The 23004-nt window shown below is 46.3% G+C and overlaps 1 protein-coding gene across 2 annotated transcripts in view; it reads right to left on the reverse strand.

Annotated features, from left to right (window-relative positions):
• The window catches only part of LOC146797515 (inter-alpha-trypsin inhibitor heavy chain H3-like), a 575472-nt gene that overhangs the window by 335050 nt on the left and 217418 nt on the right, over positions 1–23004 (reverse strand). For both annotated transcript variants that reach the window (XM_085624529.1, XM_085624530.1), the window contains exons 10-11: positions 14570–14695; positions 12196–12377 (exon numbers count right to left, since the gene is read on the reverse strand). In XM_085624529.1, the coding sequence (XP_085480655.1) occupies positions 12196–12377; positions 14570–14695 (308 nt within the window). The remainder of the gene's footprint in view (positions 1–12195; positions 12378–14569; positions 14696–23004) is intronic.

A 23004-nucleotide genomic window follows, 5' to 3' on the forward strand; every position in this document is an offset into this window, starting at 1 on the left:
ATGCAAATGGCCTCACCCCCCAAAAAATTGCCACAATCTTTCTGCCCTCCCAGGGAGGCAGATAGGGGCTATAGCGCCAGGGATTTTTTTTTTCAAAGGGAAAGGGCTGCCCAGAATGGGCATGGCAATGCCCCCACCACCCACACCTCCAATTTAATTTAAAAAAACTAATTTCCCTCACATTTCTACCTGGGATCATTGTGAAAAAAAACATGTTACAGCATGGTCATAAATCCAGTACAACACCCCATATATTATGCATAAAAGGTAGATCTTCTATAAAGAAATACAGCAACATCTCTCCTCCTGATCTACCCCACCATCCCCGTATCGATTGACGTATCCCCATCTGTCCCCTGTCTCTCCCGGGCCCAAGTGATGAATGGTTCCCAAATGTTTCTGGGTCTGGAGGTAGGAGGCATTAATTCCCAGAAGGTGGTCAATTGGGAGTGACCGTACAAAATGTCTTTGATCCATTCCTTAATGAAAGGCACCCTCTCCCCCCCCATGCACAGCAACTTGGCATTTGGCAAAAAGGAGAAGCAATGCATGCAGCTTACAAACCTTAATTGGTGTATCTTTTACAACAGCTCAACAGGCCCAGCAAAGGTGTGGGAGTCGCAGAGGCACCAGTGATCTGATATATCATTGTAAATACTGTGGACCAAAATTGCATCAGACGTGGACAATCCCATGCCATATGGAAAAAAGATGCTGGGATAAATCCACATTGCCAACAGCCTTCATCATCCCTCAGCCCCATAAGGTGCAGGCCTATAGGGGCCCAGTAAAATCGATGGAGGAACTTGAAGTGTATTAGGTGAATTTTATAATTGGGGGATAACTCAGTGAGCTGGCAGCAGCAGTACGACCACTGGAACTCGGTGAGCGGGGCGGGGAGTTCGTCATTCCATGCCTGAAATGCCCTCGGCTTTATCAGAGGTGCCGTGGTCTGCATATGTGTATAGAGCCGCGTCACGAGTTTACAGGGCGAAGGTGAGCTTAACAGGTTTTCTAATGATTACATGGATGGCGGGGGGCTCAGAAAAGTTTCATGTAGAGAGTGACAAGTGGCCCGAAGTTTATAATAGAGAAATAGTTCAGCAAGAGGCACTGCTCGGCCCTCCTCTGCAACCGGGGGCGATCGAAATGCGTTCCCGGGGTTCAGGTCAGCCAAAGTACATAGGTTAAACTTTTGTGCCACAGTCTTACGGATTGCGTCTCCTATATTGGGTAGCATAGGGTTGTGCGCTAATGATATAGATGGGGCATATAATATGGGAGTGCCCACTCTCTTCCACAGTTCATTCCACGCCCATCACAGGGTCTCCACAGTGTCTATGCCACCTCTGGGATGACGGTAAGGCTGATAGAGAGCCACACGGAGAGGGACAGGTTCCGCTGCATCAGTCTTCACAGCCACATGGGGTTGGAAAGGAGTCGGGTGGACCCAGTGGTAGAGAAACTGAGCCTGGGCGCACCATGCATACAGTTGCATATCCGGGGCTCCCAAGCCACCCTGGCGCAGCGGAAGCATCAGCAAATCCCATGACACCCGAGCCTGCCCACCTGCCCACACCAGCGAAACCAGCAAGGTCCTGAAGGACCCAAAAAGGCGTGTGTGAGAGGGATCAGGATATTAGCAAATAAAGAAAGAAATTTTGGCAGTACTACCATTTTAGCTAGGGCTATTTTTCCGGTCAGGGAGAGCGGGAGCTTGGCTCACGCAGTGACCTTCTCCTCCAGCCACGTAATCGCATGTCCGTAGTTTAGATTCCACACCTCTTGCAAGTTTCTGCTGAGCCACATGCCCAGATACTTTACTTTGTCATCCGCCCATTGTAGAGGGAACTCTGAGGTAACTGGGGCGGTGGTGTCCGTCAATGGAAAGACAATGGACTCAGCCTAGTTGATGGAAACTCCAAAAAGGCCACCAAATCGAATACATTCCCTAAGGAGGGGGTCCAGGTTTGCCATGGGGTCGATCACATACAGCGTGACGTCGTCAGCATATAACGATATAAGGAAGCTTCTGGTGCTAAACCCAATCTCCCTGGCCGTGTGGTGCTGTCTTATGCGTGCTGCCTGCGGCTTCATCGCTATCGCGAAAAGCAGGGGGGTCAAAGGGCATCCGAGATGAGGCCATTCACTCGGATCCGAGCTGTCGGCTGAGTATATAACAAGCGGATTAAATTTATAAACAGCGGTCTGAACCCCATGCGGCCCAGAATGGCAAACAGATACGGCCATTCTAGCGTGTCGAACGCTTTGGTAGAGTCGAGGAAAACCGCAGCCACCTGCACGTCTGGATGGAGGTAGTGTAATACCGAGAAATCAGTCCTGAGGTTGTGTGAGGTGGACTGCCCAGGAATAAATCCCAAATAATCGAGACGAGCGATCAAGGGTAGTAGGGGCTGTAACCTGTTAGCAATCAACTTGGTCAAGATTTAACGTCCACATTTATTAATGACAGTGGTCTAGAAGTCTGAGCTTCCTCATATAGTGCTATCTGGTGCAGCGCCTGTTCTTCCACATAGGTTTTGTAAAAGGTGGTGGTTAGGCCATCAGACCCGGGGGCCTTGTCCAGTGGCAGACTTTTAATCACCTGAGAAACGTCCTATACTGTGAACGGGAAATCTAAATTATCTCTATGCCTCTGACTGAACCAAAGTAGCTCAATTGAATCAAGGAAAGACTGCATGCCTTCTGGACATGTCTCTTGAATAGCGGTATAGAGACCGGAGTGGATTGTGGGTCACGAATCATCGTCGCTAGAGTCCGCCCTGGCCTATCACCCTCCCCGTATCTCCGTGCCTTGGCGTATTTTCCCAAGAACTTGACCTCACGCTGCACTTCTTCCTCAAAGTCAAGCAATCTGGCCTTTAAAAGGGCCAGCATGCTGGAATCGTTGGAGGAGTAATATTGTGTTTCTAGTCCCCTGATTTGAGTCTCTAGCGAAGCAAGCGAGCCCCAAATAGCCTTTAATACCCCGGCTTGACGAGCAATGCATTTACCCCTAATATTCACCTTGAATGCCTCCCCGAGGGAGGCCTCCGTGTCCAACGAACTGGAATTTCTGGTCTGATTTCTTCTTTAAAGGCCTCATCCAAAAGCGCATGTGGTGATAACCGCGATGATAACAGGTGCGGAGGGGACTCAGGAAGTACAGAAGGCATGGGCGTGATCCGATAGGGATCTGGGGAGATGGGATACCTCCTTGGTCCAGGTGGCAACATTGTGCGACACCAGCCAGAAGACCAACCTTGACCAGGCGCCATGATGCTCAGAGATACAGGTACCTTCCCGAATCGCTGGGTGTCTACATCGCCAAATGTCAACCAGATATCCATCCGAAATTATGGCGTTCAAGCCCACACTAGCATAAGGGTGCAATGTCCAGGAAGCCCCCCTCCTGTCCAGGTCATCATCTAAAATTGTATTAAAGTCCCCCCCCAGATAATAGTGTCACAGCCGGTCACTTTAACTCTGGCCCATATGTCTTGAAAAAAGCTAGGAGAGTCCACATTAGGGCCATACAGCACAACTATCATGACTGGGAACTCCCCAATGTGCCCAGTGTGACAACGAATCTACACTCTGGGTCAGTGTGTAGTTCCCTTTCCCTCCAGTCCAAGCCCCGCCTTATCAGCACAAAAATCCCTCTGGAGTAGTTGGAGTATATGGAAGAGTACACTTGGCCCCATCGACTATACCTCAACCTGGGGGAGGGTAAGGCATTGAGATGTGTCTTTTGCAGTACACATAAGTCTATATTATGCCTCAGCAGGTAGGCATGTACAAGCCTGGACTTTTTACCGTCATTCAATTCCCGAAAGTTCCATGTTAATTAGTTCAAACTGGTGGCGTGGTGGCTGACTGTATACATTGCAAAAAAGCAGTGGGGTAGGGTAGTGCATCACATTCTTAGTTACCCAGGTGCAGACAATCAAGCAGCAAAGTGTCATACTGGCTGAAAACATAACAACAAACCCCTCCCCAACCCACCACCCACTCTAACCCCCCAAGTAGGTTGTAGAGAACACACACTCGACAACATGAAGAAACAGTTCGCAAAAGGGAAACCTCCCATAGGGGCGCCGAACAGGCAGCGTACTCCTCTGTCGAGACAGGGTGACCGAGAAACTGCAGAGAGCTAAACCAAAAGCATGAGAAATGTTCAAATAAACCATCCACATATCATTAGAACATGGTAAGGGGCTAGGCAGTTCGTACAGCGCAGTCCGACATAGTGTGTGTTCCAACCCCTTCAGGTATGCCGTAGGGCTTACCAAGCCCCATATGCAGGCCCCCACTGAATTGGACCACTCAAAACCGGCCAGGGGGGATTAAACCAAAAACAAACTTTGCAGTATATCAATCATGGTCCAACAGAGAGAGGGGCACACAGAAGCCTCCCATTCTCGGTCCCAATACAAAACAACCAGATCATAGGATATGACATGAATGGAGAGCCATCAATCATTGTCACTGAGCCTGGCCTCAGCCGAATCCACCACCCTGGAACCATGTTTACCACCTACGTGTTTTGCAAATTTGAGGGCGGATTTGGCATCCATGAAGAAGGGTGTAGATCCATCATGAGTGATCTCAAGTTTGGCCGAATATAGCAATGAGTAGGGGATTTGGGACTGCAGCAGGAGTTGTATAGCAGGCAGGAATTCACGCCTCACCATCTGCACCGCAGGCGTAAAGACCGGGTAAAAGGAGACTTGATTGCCCTTGTGCGTGCTCATCCCATTCTCTTGTGCCAGACGCAGAATCAGGTCACGGTCTTGGTAGTTAACAATCTGGGCCAGGATGGGTCTGAGCGGAGCTCCGACCAGTGGTCTAGGGCCCAAGGCACGGTGCGCCCTCTCAACTGTGAACAGATGAGTGTCAAAGAGCTCCCGAGCAGGTCAGCCACGTAGGTCTCCATCTTGACAATAGCCGTGGTCTCTAGTATGCCCGTGATACGCAGGTTGTTGACCTCGCCTCCAAATCCTCGTTTTTGGGGTGGATTAAATCCAACACTTTGTTCATCTGCAGAAGTTGTTCTTTCGTTTCCACTTGGAACTCGTGAAAGTTGGAAACTTTATTGTCAAGTATATCGAGTCTGGTCTCATGGGTTCCCACTTGGGGTTTGACGGCATCTAGTTGGGTAGTGAGTGCATCCAGCTTGGTGTCGATGTTTTGCAGACTAGACCGCATCTCAAGCACCAGAGTGCATAGGTCTTCTCCCCGATCCTCCGTCTGCGGCTCCGCAGGTCTCTCCACCCCGGCCTTAGGGTCTGACTCCATAAGCCTTGTGGTCCTTGAGGGTCAGCTTCGGCTGCTTTGCGTCCTGCTTCCCCATGTCTCGTGCACGTGTTACCAACTTCCACAGCAGGGCCCACTGGTCGCCTGCGGCGTAAGTGACACACACGCGGCCTCCTCACTCCTGCGACTCACCCTCCGGCGAACTGTAAGTCCACAGGGGACAGCGCACAGCCGCAGTCTATCGGGACAGCCAGGTGACCCACCCGCACCGCAGTCAGACAATAGATGTCCCCGCAGGGTTCGATACACGCTTCAGAGAGGCACAGCACTCTATGGGATCCCAATCTGTCCAGGCCACAGCAGCGCCAGGTCAGGGCCCACAAAGCTCTCCACCAGCACGGCCCACACTCACTTGGCAGCTCAATCAGGCAATCCACCATCAGGCCTTCCATATCAAAATGGCCGTTGCAGCGAGCTCAGGCTCACAGGTACAAAATGGCATGTGAAGCACAGCTGGCCCTAGTCCAGTCCTCAGATGTAAATCCACTAAGGGCAGTGGTAGCTTTTGCTCCTTTGGAGAGACGGGGCCCAAGCGCTGGCCCGATGTGCGCCACCTAAAAACAGCAGGCAGGCCCCTCACTCACTCGGACTGCAGGATGGTGCCATCACCTCCCTTGTCTCCACACCACCACTCCACCGCCGCGCCTCACCGTCAGGGCTCGGGCAGCCCGGATGAAGTCCCTTGGGCAGGTCAGCACAGCACTGCGGTAGGATCGGGTCACACCTTTATGGCTCCCGAACAGAAGGAAAATCCCTGCAGTCGCCCCAGCCCAGGCCCACACCGTTGTGGGTTGCCGCGGGCTGGATTTCCAGGTCAGCCTGCCCGTGCAGCGACAGGACGAGCACGCACTGCCTCTTCCATCAAGGCACACAGATCAGCTCCGGAGCGAAGCCCAGGGACGTGAGTCACAGCGATCGGTACTGCACGTTGTCCGCTTTCTGTGGGTGAATGTGCAACGCAGTAGTAGCTCTCTAAATGCACGTATTACAGCAGGATTCATTCTTGGCCGGTGGAGCTCACTCACAGAGTGGCTATTTTGCAGCTCAGCAGGCCACGCCCCTGACTAAAAACATATTTTAAAAAAATATAGCACTTAGAGTGCGCTGTGCATACCCTCAAGCTCCATGTTTTTGGCCCTTCCCAGTCGCAGGCCCTTGGCCCACCCACACCAGTGAGGTATCATTTTACTTGGGAGACTGAGGGGAATACTGAGTGGTAGGACGTTTGTGCCAGTGCAGCGATCCCAGACAGAAATGTGAGTAAAATGTGTTTTTCAGCTAAATTTGAGGTTTACAGGGGATTCTGGGTAGAAAACAGTGAGGGGTCCACACAAGCCCTACCTTTCTGAACTCCCTCAGTTGTCAAGTTTTCAGAAATGTCTGGGTTTGGTACGTTTTCCTAGAGGACCATTGAGCCCAGGACCAAAAATGCAGGTGACACCCTTGCAAAACTAGTTCATTTTGTGATAGATAATTCTGATGTCTCCACAATATATTTTGGACCCTTGCCTTACGCAGGCACTTGTCCCAAACACACAGAAGTGAAGTACCATTTTTAGGGGGGACAATGAGAGGTAGGGCATTTCTGTCAGTCCAGTGACAAGGTCTTTTTGTAACCGATAATGTTGATGTCTCCACAATACGTTTTGGGCCCTTCGCTGTTGTGGGTACTTGGCCCACCCACACAAATGAGGTACCATTTTTATTGGGAGACCAGCGGGAATGCTGAGTGGTAGGAAATTTGTGTCAGCCCGGTGATCCCACCTCTAGCTGGGCGTTACACAAAGTTCCGCGTAATGGTTAAAAATCTCCATGAGCTAGGCAGAATTCTGCGAGCATGCCGAATTGCTTTTTCCGCCCGTTAGCGATGCGTTTTACCTGTTCGGGGATGCTGTTTGCATGCTCGGGGGGAAATATCTCGCGAACTTGCCCATGCGGTTGCCAATTGGCACGGCCATCTTGTTTCACTTGTCCTGCACGCTCGCGATGCGTGTTTCCTGTTCGAGAACGCGGATGTCCGATGGTGCGTCCGAATGATGTGTTTACGATCGCACACTCTCGCGGGATCTCGTGGCGCACACAAATGGATAGGAAAACTTGTCGGCGAACGCAGGGATCCTGGTAAGGCGCTCCCGTGCACGCATTTTGAAAGCGCGAACAAGGAAAATATTCCGCTACTGTCGGATAGCAGAATTTTCGGCAATTCTGCATTCTCCACGGAACGCAGAATTGCCAAAATTCCACAAATTCCGCAAGCAGAGTGGAATTTACTGCCCAGGCCTACCTACAATGTTCACACACAGAAATGTGAGAAAAATGTAATTTTTTCAGCTAAATTTAAGGTTTTCAGGGGATTCTGGGTAGGAAAACGTTGGGGGATCCATTCAAGTCACACCTCCCTGGACTACTCCAGGAGTCTAGTTTTCAGAAATTTCTAGGATTACTAGTTTTCCCTGGATGGATGCAGTGCCCCGGATTAAAAACACAGGTGACTTGTAAAACAAGGTCTTTTTGTAACCGATAATGTTGATGTCTCCACAATACGTTTTGGGCCCTTCGCTGCTGTGAGTACTTGGTCCACCCACACAAATGAGGTACCATTTTTATTGGGAGACCAGCAGGAATGCTGAGTAGTAGGAAATTTGTGTCAGCCCGGTGATCCCACCTCTAGCTGGGCGTTACACAAAGTTCTGCGTAATGGTAAAAAAATCTCCACGAGCTACGCAGAATTCTGCGAGCATGCCGAATTGCTTTTTCCGCCCGTTAGCGATGTGTTTTACCTGTTCGGGGATGCTGTTTGCATGCTCGGGGGAAATATCTCGCGAACTTGCCCATGCGGTTTCCAATTGGCACGGCCATCTTGTTTCACTTTTCCTGCACGCTCGCGATGCGTGTTTCCTGCTCGAGAACGCGGATGTCCGATGGCGCGTCCGAATGATGTGTTTACGAGCGCACACTCTCGCGGGATCTCGTGGCGCACACAAATGGATAGGAAAACTCATCGGCGAACGCAGGGATCCTGGTAAGTCGCTCCCGTGCACGCATTTTGAAAGCGCGAACAAGGAAAATATTCCGCTACTGTCGGATAGCAGAATTTTCGGCAATTCTGCATTCTCCATGGAACGCAGAATTGCCAAAATTCCACAAATTCCGCGAGCAGAGCGGAATTTACTGCCCAGGCCTACCTACAATGTTCACACACAGAAATGTGAGATAAATTTGATTTCTCAGCTAAATTTGAAGTTTGCAGTGGATTTTGGTTGGAAAACCTTGGATCCACACACGTCACACCTCCCTGGACTCTCCCAGGAATCTAGTTTTCAGAAATGTGTGGGTTTGGTAGGTTTCCCCAGATGACCGCTGAGCCTGGGATCAAAAACACAGGTACCCCTTTGCAAAACCAGGTCATTTTGTGATAGATAAATTCTGATGTCTCCACAATATGTTTTGGGCCCTTCCCTGCCGCAGGTACTTGGCCCACCCACAGAAGTGAAGTACAATTTTTATCAGGAGACCTGGGGGAATGCTGGTGGTAGGAAATTTGTGTCAGCCCAGTGATCCCACAACTTTCCCACACAGAAATTTGAGAAAAACTTGATTTTTTTCAGCTAAATTTGAAGTTTGCAGGGATATCTGGATGGGAAAACATTGGGGGATCCACGCAAGTCACACCTTCCTGGACTCCTCTAAGTGTCTAGTTTACGTAAATGTCTGGGATTGGTAGGTTTCCTTGGATGGCCGCCGATCCCGGAATTGAAAACGGACATTTGTGCCATTGCGCTGATCCGAGGCAGAAATGTGAAGAAAATGTGTTTTTTAGCTAAACTTGAGGTTTGCAGGGTATTCTGGGTAGGAAAACAGTGAGGGGTCCATGCAAGCCATACCTTCCTGAACTTTACATTTCACCTCGTCACTCTACACCTTCACTGCATCAAAATCCTACGCCTGCTCACACCATGCGACTCACCTATCTGTTGTGGTGCATTGCTGGAGTTGCGTCACTTTCATGAGCAACTCCAGCAATGCATCACTTTTATGCAAACATGAGCAGAATTTCTGACGCATCTGTCAATCCATGCGCCATGGTGAGCCATATTGTAAATAAGGCGCACCCATGGTGGCGCAAGTGTTTCGTAAGGAGGTGGAGGGAAACTGACGCATCTGTACAGATGCGTCAGTTTCTTGTAAATCTGCCCCTCTATTTTAAAATATTCACAGTTTTTACTCCACAAACTATGTTTTGCTATCCTCACCTTTCAACATTGCTTTTTGTACTCCTCTATTTGGTACAATAAATTCCTTAAAGTATATAATAGATCTTTTTTTACTTTAAACTTTGGAATGGTATTATGTTTGTTCACCTATTTTTGTATTATGACTTTTTTGTAACTTCTGAGTTCTTAAAACTACCTTATCATTTACCCGAATCATTCGTAAAGGAATATCGACAGATTTTCACTTCAATCCAATGTTTCTTTTCTAAGCATCAGATGGACCTTGGCCTAGCAACACCTGTACCTGTTACCATTTTTTATATGGTTTTGTGAGACACCACTCCCAAGTTTGCCTACATATAAAAATCATTGTTATCTTCTAAATCTCTTAGAACTAAAAGTCCTCTGGAATGGGGATGGGAAACTGATTTATCTCTCTCATTCTCTCTATTCTTCTGGAATAAGGTTTGGTGTAAATTATTCACTGTCCCTGAAGCTGCTCACATTACACAATCACTTTTTTCATTTATAATAGAGTAATTAGCACTCCAGAATCCACTGATGAATTTGATCCCTCTTTTTCCCCTTCATGTTGGTCATTTTCTAAATATACTAGTTCTTTACTACATATGTTATATAATTGCTCTCATGTTAAAAGTTTTTGGTCTCTAAAGGTTTAAAGATGTTTAACTGTAATGTACCACTTACACTACAGAATCTATTTTTGGTTCAATACCACCTAATTTTGATCAGTTATTTGCTAAACACTTATTATTTGATCTTTTCATTGCTCTTGCTTTTAAAAAGTTATACTTTCATGCTGGAAAGACTTTTCTAAACTATCAATACTTATATAGTGGATTTTCATATCTGATGAACATATAATTCATAAAGTGTCATCTTTAAATTTGCACCAAAAAATCAAATCTGATCTATATTGGTTACCCTTTATTACATTTCTCTCCTCAAACTCATTAAATCCTCAATCTCTTCTTTCTCTCTCTTTTATTAGTTTGTATCTCTTACTTTTCTTTTCTATCTTTTCTTCCTCCAACTTTTTATCCTCGTTTTCTCTCTTTTTCATATAAAATAAAAGTACCCTCTTAAAACATATGTTTATCCCTTATATTTGCAATTCTGTTATTGTATGCCTATGTGAGGAATGTTATTAGTATTTTATTTGAAACTATAATAAAAAACATTTAACAAAAAACGTTCACTTCTTATGAGTCAGTAGTTGATGAATAAGTGTTGTGGCAGCACTTTATAAAAACAACAATGCAGCTAGTTGTATAATTCTCTTCCACTGTCTGGGCCCTCATTGCTTGTGAACCTTGGAGTTGTAATTTTAAGTATTCAGCTGACAGTTCAAAATTGAAGGTTCGAATAGCCCAAAATATTATGCCCCAATGCATGCCAATTACATTAACAAGCTTTGTTCATTAGAAAAAACACCCAATATACCCCAACACAGAGCAGACACATAGCAACCGATATACTATGGCCTGAAGCCCAAATGGTCACTACGAATCATCAAAGATAGCTATGTCACATTCACCACAAGCTCCACGCACCTACCTGCTCCCCCACCCCCCACAACTCCAAAAACAACACTAGTATAGCACCAGGACACCCAACTGCGGAGATAGGTTTGGTACACCCTATAAATTATTATGACAGGTTATTTTTTCTTTAAGTTTATTTTTAATTTCTGTGCATTTGTGTGATTATATAACTGAAAACAAAATGTAGGCACTAATGAGCTAGCAACATACAAATAGTACAGGGAGCGATCGTCCTCAGCTGAAATATTCTATGATGTGGGTATCCATCAAACAGCAATATGGAGGGATGTTGTGAAGCAATTCTTGAATGCCAATTTAGGGGTCCATTAGGATGTAGGGTGGATCGCCACCACCCACATGGCGGTGGCGATCCGCCCTACATCCTTCCCTGCCCGCCACCCATTCCCCCCGCCATATTAGTATGGCGGGGGACCCCGGCGGAAGAAAAGACCGTCTGCCTGTTTTCCGCTGGTAGGCAATCCGCCCAATTGCTTACTGGGTGGAAAAGGAATATGGTTGGAGGCACCGCCATCCATATTTGGATGATGGCGGGGAATTGCCTTTCCATGGCGGAGACTCTGACATGGAAAGGCTGGCGGTTTTGGCTTTGGGGGCCCGTTGTGGGCCCCCAGGGTGTTCTGGAGGGGCGGGGGGTATACAGGGGGGTACCTATGGTACCCCACTGCATTGTCATGGACATGGTGGCAGGCACCTCGCAGTGCCTGTCAGCTTTTGCATGACAATGCATGCAGGGCATTCCCAGCATTGTGGCGGGCAGTGCTGTGAGCACTGCCAGCCACAATGCTGGGAGTGGAGGATGCAACCGGCACAGTGGCATCCTAATCGCCGGTGCGGGACCGCCGCACCACTGGCGGCCGGTCACAGCACCACTAGGGTGGTGGGCGGACGTAAGTCTGCCAGCCATCCTAATGGGCCTCCTACTGTCAAGCCACACTGAAAACTATTGTAATGATATAATCAGAGGTAATGATTGAGATGTAAGAATTATGAAGCTATAAACATGTGCTAGAAATACCAAAAAACAAATCTTTAAAAACAAAACAAACAAAAAAGCTATGTTAATTAGGTTGCCATGATACCTGTAACTGCAGAGAGGAGTCTGAATCTTCATATATACGTCGAGCTACTCCAGAATTCTCTAGTGCCAATTTTTCCAAAAATGGATAATTAACTCCTCTACCAAAACCAAGAGAGTAAAGAGTATATTTTCCTTTGATGGCATTTTTTGCATTCATTTGGATTTTCTCTGGATCAGTTTCACCTGCATGAAATTAAAAGAAAAACAAATTATAGAGATAATAAAACAAACAAAACTAAGGGGCCTATTACTATGGCGGATGGATCGATGTGTGTTTGTGATACTGTGCAGGTAACTGCAGAATTATGGAAATAGTATGTGAAATTTATGTTGGGATTTAGGAGTGGTTCCCTGGGAAACGTATGAGCAGAGAAGGTTTAAAGTCATGATATGGGTTAGTTGAAGAGAAACATGGTTGATTAAAATATTATGTTTATAAGGACAAGGAGACCTACAAGTCTGTGAGAGGTTTTATTATGATACAGAAAGGTGTTCTCAACATTAACAAGTTTGTTGAAGATAAGTGATGAGTTGTGTGTTGGAGAAGTGTCTTTTAGGAAGTGTGTGAAGGGTACTGTTGTTTATGAGGCCTGGTATGCAGCTGCATGTTTGCTCATAAAGCCAGTTCTGATCAGAGTGAGGGTAAGTGAGTGGATGAGGAAACAATGGTGTGGTGCTTAAGTGTTGTGTGCTGGATGTGGAAAAGAATTATGGGGCTTAATGTTTGCTTGATGTGTAGCTCTTTTGACAGTCCTAAAGTTTCATGATTCAGACGGGCAATTTTGTGCATTACATTATGCCATTGATTTTGCTCCAAGATCTATATCTCCACACACGAGCGTCATCACATGATACCATTGTAATGTCCACCATTCACTAACAGGACCAAGCACAATTATCCTGGAGGAAATGCTAAACAAAACGTAGACATTAATATTTTAAACATTCTTACCACAGGGACCCCTCTTTCAGATACCCAACAGGAAGACTCAAAACAGAAGAACAAAGGAAGACTTTTTGGGCTTATTGATGTGGTTGCGTCTGCTGGGCTGAGTATTCCTATGATGTTAGGAGTTCCTCAGAAGTTTACTGAGGTTGTTTTCAGCAGTATAAAGATGGTAGCTCTCAACAATTTTGCAAGCCACATGTCCTTTTGTATTGATTGTAGTGCTGCAGATGTTGGCCACAAGAGGACATCTCGCCACTCGGGCAAACTGTGTTTTTGATGGATCTCAGTAGTAATCAGAGACATTACAAGGCATGGACAATAGGATTCTGGCCCAGGACCCCCACCTATAAAGAGGTTCACTGTTAACATCTCTCAACAGTTCCACACTGTCTAGAATTATAAAATAATTAGTCAGTTTACTTTATTTTTTGCAAGCCAGCCTAGCTGTTTGATCAATAAGGCCTCTGCCTGTGATTTAGAGAAAGCTATAAAAAATACCTATTTGATTCGGGTTTGATGAAGCGAGCATTCAGGCCTTTTGAAGTGCCTGGTCCCAACCCTGCTGCACAAGCCATCATCTTTATTCAGCATGTGCCACTTTCTGTGCAGCAAAGATTGGAAAGGTGTGGTCCTTAAGTGACTGCACTGTTCTTGTGGAGCTGCTGCCAGGCAGTATGATAACAGCTTGCTGCTTCCCAACCTACCAGTAACTCACAGCTTAGGTAGTGAAGTAAAGCAATCAACCGTCACCCTCGTATTCCCATATCGTTCTGACAGTGTAACTGTAGCTATCTATTATGGGTAGAATGCTTAGTCGAAACACCACAATTTCTACTTTTCTGACAGGTTAGGCCACATATCAATGTGTAGTGCAGGGCTGCATTATATCCTACCTCCATGATTGCACCATCCATGTGGAGTCACTGCTGTGCTGGTGCAGTCACAGCCTATCGTCACCTGACTCAGAGTCCCTGTTACGCAAAGAGCACAGTCCCAAAATGAGAGACACTAGTCTACTGCACCACATGCAGTAGGCTTGTTCAGGCTGCTAATCCCCATGTTGCTCTGGCACTGGAGAGAGACTATTTGCTTCAGTGTTGGGTCCAGATCTAGGCTGGTCAAGGGAGAGGGTTGTCAGTGATCCAACCAAAGTCACAGAGTGAGTGAATTGGCTAAAATCAGATTTAAAAAAAATCAGATTTGTTCTGAGCAGCATGTCCAGATTTATGTTTGGACTGGGAAACCCATAATCCTTAAGATGTCATTGGTAGTAATGTGTATTAAAATTGTAACTTGCTTGTTAAGTAATTGATTGACTATCCTGTTGATAATAATTATTATATGTGAGGTCTTTCTTTCTAACATATGTCAACAGATTTTCAGTCCTGTATAATTTCTAGTAGACTTTTTCGTCAATTTCACTTACCTCCATTAGCTTCACCATCAGTCAAGAGGATGATCATTGAGGCGCTTTTTTCAGGTACCAGCTGACGATCGTGAGCTTCATTTAGCATTTCTATCGCCTTGAGTAAGGGATCATTTATGTTTGTCCCTGCATAGAAAAAAAGTAACCATATTCTGTGAAAATCATTATACTGATAATACCTTGAGCTCTACGCTTGCACCCACAATGCTTTCTCATATGAAGAGCACTTCAGGTGGGAAATAGAACCTAAATATCCTGAAGAGGTTACATATAATGAACTTAAAGCATGTGACATTCAGAAGAGCCATTAAGGTTATTACTTCTTTGTTTCTTAAGATATATATATAATTTATCACAGCCGCTACCAAATCGCTCTTGAGATACTTTTTCAGTGTCCTTTGGGTACCTGTGCTTTCATTTGAAGTTTTTATCATTAAATCACATCTGACTCTTAAGACATATGTGGCACCTTCCGGTCCCGCTCAAGTGCTTCTCCTTTTCTGACAAAGAATATTCTAGAACCATAGAACTTCACTTCAGAACACTTATGCTCCCAGCTTCTGATGGGGATCATAATCTAACAGACCATCACTCCAAAACCAAAACAAGAATTAAGCATATGTTCCTGATCTCCTAATTCCTAGTTCACAACTCTGTGACACTGCATTACCTTTTCAGAATTACTGTATAGCCAGTACCATCGACACAGCTCTCCATGACCATCCCTCCTCCCCTACTATCTCCAATACCATTCCCCTTCATAACGCAGCTTCTCGCCCTAGATGTTCGCTGACCTTTCTTGCTCCCAATGAAATTGACAGCCTCCTCAAGTCCTATTCGTCCAGCACGGACATCAACACGAGTCCAAAGGGAATAATTCAAACCATTCACTCTAACCCGAACAGAGAACCCTACCACAATTTCAGAATCATAAACAACGACAACCTCAAGAGAGTGAACATCATTCAGACTCCTCCCACCCATACGCCGGCTACACTCAAATGCATACTACTCAATTGTAGGTCTGCCAACAAACACGTCTCCGAGATCTTCGACCTCATACAACATAATGAGATAGATATCATTGTCCTCACAGAAACTTGGCTCAACCCCTCGTCCACGCCGATTCTAGACCTCTTGGTGCCCCCCACCCATGACATAATTCGTCTGGACAGAGTAAAGAAGATGGGCGGTGGTCTAGCCTGTATACGTCGAAGCACACTCGCGGTCTCCCTCTCAGAGTCCTCCTCACCATTATCATGCGAATTTCTTTGCCTCAACATCTCTAGTAACAATCCGCTGGTTTGCAAACTACATACATTCTATCACTCCCCTGGCGACAACCTCCCGTTCATTGAACAATTAATGGAAATCATCTCTGACAATGGGGATTCAGTGCAGTCCCACATCTACCTTGGGGACTTTAACCTTCACTGGTGAAACCCTAATGACCAAGCAGTAGCATGCCTCAATTCCTTCTTGAAGGATCACGAATTGGTTCAACATTGTGACCAGCCTACCCACAGTAAAGGGGAAACTCTTGACCTCATCATCTCCAAAGGACACACCATCACATTGGACTCCATCTTACCCTGCGATTGGTCGGACCATCACATCATTTCCTTCTACATCAACTCGGAGGTATCTCAGAGTAAGGTTCAAACAACTAAACCAAAGATCTGGAAAAGAGACCTCAGAGAAATCAATACCGTTGACCTAGCAACCCGCTGTAAACATGCCCTCAACCCCATAAGTGGACATACATGAAGTCCATGCACTCACAGACTTCTATAACTCTTCTATCTCTAGCATCATGGATGATACGGCTCCACTCCAACGAAAAAGTGCACCTACTAAAATATCTAAACCCTGGTTCAATGGCAACCTAAACTCGGATCGTCGCAATCTAAGGGCCATCGAACGTTCCTGGAGATCCACTCCATCCGCTGACCATCTAAAAATCCTTAGATCAGCTAGAAGCTCTTATAACAAACAAATTAAGACAGCCAAGGTGGAAAATTTCAGATCCCAACTTAACCAAGTGGCTAATCGACCCAAGAATCTGTTCGGATGTGAGTCCCCCCACATGTGATGACCTGGCGGACTTTTTTGCTGAGAAAACTAGACTTATTAACATTGATCTAGAAACCAGGAGGACTCAATTAATACCCAATGGTCCGGCACCCCCCTGGCCTTACCAGACAAGGTCGCACCATGTAGCTGTGGTATCAAGCACAACGCTTCCTGGGACACCATTACCACCCTAAATGAAAATGATATCAAAAAGGTTCTTCGGAGTATCAACCCATCTAATCACTTCAATGACCCATTACCACCCACCATCTTCAAAGCAATTAAGGATGCAATCTCCCCCATTTGGACAAAGATCGTCAATGCATCTCTGTCACAAGGTATGATCCAAGAATGCCTAAAAGAGGCCCAGGTAACAACTATATTAAAAAAAACCTACAACAGACAGTACAGATCTTAACAACTTCTGCCCTATCTCCAGCATCCCCACACTAGCCAAACTCCTGGAAAAATGCATCCAATCACAACTATGTGCACACATCGAAAATTTCCATCTCCTGGACCAACACCAATCTGGCTTTCGTAGTGGGCACAGTACTGAATTGGCTCTCAATCTTGTGATGGATGACATCCTAATAATGCTTGATCGAAATGAATCCTGCCTCCTTATCCTAGTCGACCTTTCCTCTGCCTTTGATACTGTCAATCATGACAACCGCCTAGATATTCTGTAGCAAGGGATGGGGCTCTCTGGTCAGGTGCTCTAATGGTTCTCGTCCTTCCTCCAGCACAGGTCCCAAATAGTTATGACGAAGCACTCACTCTCCCAGCCATCCCCAGTCACCATGGGGGTTCCCCAAGGGTGCTCCTTATCGCCCATTCTCTTCAATTTGATCCTGGAACCATTAGCTAATGTTCTAAAATCCATGGACATTCACTTCCATATGTATGCAGACGACTCCCAACTCTACCTGAAAATCTCCTCCCCGGATAACATCACGTCACTCAACTCCACCCTACTGACTACTCAAAACTGGCTAACGGAGAACCACCTCCTGCTAAACATCTCCAAAACAGAATTCCTCCTAATTTCTCCCCCGAAACACACTCCTAATATTGACCTCTGGATGAACCAACTCACCGCCTTCAACTGCTCCCCCCACATTATTGACTCAGCTAAATCTCTAGGAATCACCCTGGACAAACATCTGAATATGAAGTCTCATATTAAAAATGTGTGCAAGGGAGCTAACCACCTTTTGAGAACACTCAGGAATCTCAAACCTTTCCTACCTCAAGCAGATTTCAAGCAAGTGGTCCAAGCGCTTGTTTTACCGAGGCTTGACTATGGCAGTGCTATGCTATGTGGCCTCCCCAAATACACTTTGGCCCCCCTAAAGGCATCATTGAATGCGGCGGCCAGATTGATAACGGGCACCAAGCAAAACGCCCACATCTCCCCGGTCCTAAAATCTCTAAACTGGCTGTCCTACGAAGCTAGAATTCAACTAAAGATTGCCTGCTTATCACACAAAGCCCTCCACTTCAAAACCCCCAACTACCTTGCGCAAAAGCTAGAACTATCCGGAGGGGGTAGACTGTCGAGGAGTGCTAATTCCCTCCTCTTGAAACCCCAGATCTTCCGCAAAAAGAGAACATGCCAACGAGCCTTCTCGGGCTCTGCACCAAAAATGTGGAACCCTCTTCCACCGGAAATACGTAGAATCTCTTCCTTCAAACTGGAAGCAAAAAGATTCCTCATGAATAAGTTCTTACCTTAACAAGAGGAGCGACTGTCAGCTCTAATCGCATCGGACTTACTACAGTATTGGTTGTCAATCTTGTATTTTACTATTGTATTTGCTCCCCTTTTGTCATTATGTTTCATTGACTAGCCCATTCTTCGCTTACCCCAGGTTTATTTATGGTATTTTATGTGTGCACTATTTGAATCAATGCCTATGTATATTCCCTATTTGACTCATGTACTGATCTGTTACCTTCATTTCCCTCAAACTGTAAAGCGCTCTGATATCCTTTGGGATCAAGTTTACGCTATATAAATCTTTATAAATAAATAAATAGCTACTTTACAACTTGCCGCTGCATTTACTTTTTTTTTGTTTCATAATTCTTTATTGGAAGATTAAAACTAAGCAGTGTTTATGGGAAGGAAGGATGGAGAACATAAGGTATCATATGTGAAACAGTAATGCTATATGAAAACACACAGGGCCAGATGAAACAGAGTGCTAGGTGCATAGTATGTGGTGTTCCTGTGAGGCAGGGGCCCTTGAAGTATAAGGAATGGCTATATGAAGGAAGACACACACGTCCTCCCCTGTTCACAGAATGGTCAGCAGGGTGGGGGGGGTAGAAAAATATAACATGACCAAAAAACTATTAGAGGTGAAGCAAACAGGTGATCCATACTCGCATTCACACGCCCGGGGGTGAGGGGGGAGAGAGAGAATGGGAGAGTAGAAGGAAAGAAGAGGGAAGAGAGGAAAACTATGAGAGACAAAGAAGGAGAGAGATGTAGAAAAGGTAACAGAGGAAGAGGAAAGTGGGGAAGTAGGCACGCACCCTCAAGTGTCATGACCAGATGGGATTTCAAGGGCAGTCAGTGTCAGTGTGATATAATATTTGGTTACCTTTTAGGGGACAAGGGAAATTTTAATTAAGGGCTAATGGGCTTCATCCCGGAGGAAAGGAGCCCAGGTGAGGAGGAAGGTCTCTATCTTATCCTGTAGGGTATATATGACCTGTCTAGTACATTGTCAAGATCCATTCATCATGGGAGGTGAGGGTTGTGGGTACGCCAATGGCGGGGAATTCAGATTTTATCCATGGCCATGGCCAAAGCCATATGTAATAGATGGCCCTGAAGGCGACAAATGTCCAGGGAGGTCACATGATCAAGTAGAAGGATCAGGTGGTGAGGCATGGGTGACATGATCGGTGAGTCTCGCTCAGCATGGTGCCAACTGCCTCCCAAAAACGTTCTACCCAATGGCAATCCCAAAGGACATGTATCAGGTTACATCGGTTGTGGGAGCAGCAGCAGCAGCAATAGCATGAGGTAAGAGGCCTACTGCCCACGGTTTTATGGTAGTCCAGTGCCAGTCATGCAGTGACTAAAAGAGACAGAACATCAATCATGTCTCCGGGCCACATGATCCAATTCCTCCAGAAGATCCTCCTAATCCTCCTGTTCATATTCTGTTTGAAGTCTGGTTTGCCATGAGATATGGAGGCTATTTAGAATGGGCAGGTAGAAAAGTTGATGGCCCAAGAGTCTATAGAGGGTAGACATCCCCCCACAGATGTGACCACACGTTCTAAGGTAGGCGACTAGAGCAGAGGGCTGAATGGCCCAGGTTTGTGCACCCAGGCAACGATTGCCAGGACTGATGAGATGTGAGACCGAATTCTTTGCAGATTACCAAAAAGAACTTATAGGTTCCTGGTTTGAGGACTTGATGGAGGCTGTAAATGTCTGCAGAATGCCACGCCTCCCAGTCCAACATCTCTCCACCTACACAGATGCCAGAGTGACCCCATAATGGTCCATGTTGGTGAAGAAGAGTATCCACCCCGAAGTGGTGGTGGGCCCGCCGCCAAGATTTTACCATGGCTTGCTGCATTAGATTGGTGGAGTTCGGCATAGGTGTGCCACACTTGTAGAGTGAATGCAGTCTCTGCGGGCAAATCAGTAGGATGCGCTCCACCACTGCGGTGGATCCCGAGTCCTGGGGAGCATGTAAGGGAGCTGTGCCAAGTACTGCTGTATCGGTGGTCACCCATGACATGTGTAGTGCCTTGCTTTTGTCCCAGTTAAACCTATACCCTAAGAGCACACCAAAGCCAAAGAGGATGTCCAAAGGGCCAGGAGGAAATTAGGGAGATCTGAAAGAGTAAGCAATATGTCATTGGCATATAGATAAACGGTGGACATTGCACCGGGGATGGTAATACCGGTGAGGTGCAGGGATTGGCATAGAGTGGCAGCAAGGGCAAGAAGGAACAGCAAGGGGGACAGAGGGCAGCCGGGCCCACACCAGACTGGGAATGGGTCTGAGAGAAAGCCTCCACAGTTAATGTAGGCAGCAGGTGAATCGTAGAGCTATAGAATTTTGGTTATTAAGTCCTGCCCCAGACCAAACCGTCCGAGGGTCACAAAGAGGTATCCCCACTAAATCCTATCAAATGCCTTCAAAGCATCCGGTGAAAGGGCAAGGGCATCATCCTGTAGGTCATAGCCCGACCCCAGGGCATGAGCAATTGTGCAAAGGTGATTTCTGAAGGAGCAATCAGGAACTAGCCCCACCTGTGTATGGTGGATATAGGACAGGATTACTGCTTGGAGGCGAGCCTTTAAAAAAACGGCCAGCATCTTGATGTCCCAGTTAAGCAGGGAGATGGGCCTGTAGCTCCCGCACAGTAGGGGGTCTTTCCCCAGCTTAGGAAGGACCGCTTTTACTCCTTATTGGAGATGGAGCCAAGGGAATTTGATTGATCGGCCTCTCAAAAGGCCTCATAGAGGAGGTCCACCACATTCTCGCCCGCCCACTTATCAAACTATGCAGCTTTTGCAATGGCCGCATCTCTTATGAGCTGGACCCAGATAGTTGCTTTAGTGGCCATCCATAAGACTCAGTGGGAAGCGACAAACCCCCTTTTATTTTCCAGATAAGTGTGTTTCTCTTGCTTTAACTTTTTTTGATGTGCACGATCTACAGGATTGCAGACATCTTATATGAAAATTAGCTTTCCTAGTATGATTTGTATTTTAAAGCACAGTATTGTCAAGCAGGTGGTGGCAGTCAACTGTACATGTGTGTGTACAAATATCTAACCGTGTTCACAGTGGCTGCATTGTTTTACATTTGTGTGTCTTTTAGGAGTGTTCCAGTGGTCATAATTTCTTTTAGCGACTGGGATAAGCATTTTTTGGGCACAAACAAGAGCCCTGATTTACTTCTGCATTTTGATTGCAGTGTAAATATTATTGCTCAATGTTCCATTTTACTTTGAAAATACCTATATATTTCCAGATATTATTAACGAGCAGTGTCTTTACAAAAGCTCCCAACATTAACAACTCATTATCACGTGTATTGCAACTGTGATAATTGTTCTATTCTTTGCATACCTCTTCCTTTGTGCTAGGCCTTAACTGCTAACCCATATAAACCAAGAGAGTCACGCAGGCAGAGGAGGATATATTATCTTTACGGATAAAGTATCCAATGTCTTCATCACTCAGAATACCAAACCTCTTGCATACAGGGACGTAACTTCTATTGGGGCAGCAGGGTCAGTGGCACCGGGGCCCAGAGGCCTGACTGTCCACTGAACTCTGGTTATTGATGTATTTTGCTATTCAAACATTAGCCATCTAATTTCGTTCCATGGACTAGCGCTCACAACTAAGCCTGGGCAAAGCACTACACTACGCTCGAGTAGTTTGCGGAGTTTGCTCTACTTCGCACCACGCGAATTGCACATAGCACAGTGCAAACACACGTAGCGTAGTGTAGCGTAGTGCAGCGGTCATTTTTGCTTGCTCGCGGTCCACAACGTCCAGTTGGCGACCGCGAGCAAGCAAAATGACATCCCGGCGAGTCTTTTTCCTCGTTCGTGATCAGCAACATCAAGTTGCCGATAGCGAGCGTGGAAAATAAACCCCCTGGCGAGTTTCTCAACGCGGGGACGTCAGGTTTCTCATTGCGAGTGGTCGCGTATGCTCATGACCGCTCGCGATGAGCAACTACCAGTCCGTATTAAGAAAACTGCCGCTCGAGTAGAAATCTACTCGAGCGGCAAAAAACAACCGCTTGCACTGTGCACTGTGCAAGATACAGTTTGCACTGATTGCACAGTGCGGACAAGCATCGTCACTGTGCAATCAGTGCGAACAGCATCTTGCACAGTGCACTATGCAGTTTGCGAAGCTACGCGTAGCTCGCGTAGTGAGAAGGGCACTTTGCGCAGCGCTACTTCGCATACTACGCCCAGGGTTACTCACAACACACTGGCTACACACCTGGTCACATACAATATTATTTTGTTGTACCCAAGAGCACAAGAATATGGGGACAAGACTGACCCCCGGATAACATATGGATAACATATGGGGACAAGGCTGACACTCAGTTAAAGTTTTGTTCACAGTCAGCTACTTTCAATTTGTGCAGATGTATGATAGAAATCAAGATACCCCTATTTTACATCATACATGATATGAGTAGATATACTAGGTGTTCCCTTTTGTGTCCCACATTACGAGTTGCCCAAAGCTGTATCCTCCGGCTAGATACCATTCAAAGAAAGTTTGGGTTACCACGTAGGGCCATGAAATATATGAGTTTACCCAGATAGCCATGGGCATTGGGCGGTAC

This window comes from Triturus cristatus, chromosome 9 (assembly GCF_964204655.1).
Source record: "Triturus cristatus chromosome 9, aTriCri1.1, whole genome shotgun sequence".
NCBI classification, from domain to species: Eukaryota; Metazoa; Chordata; class Amphibia; order Caudata; family Salamandridae; genus Triturus; species Triturus cristatus.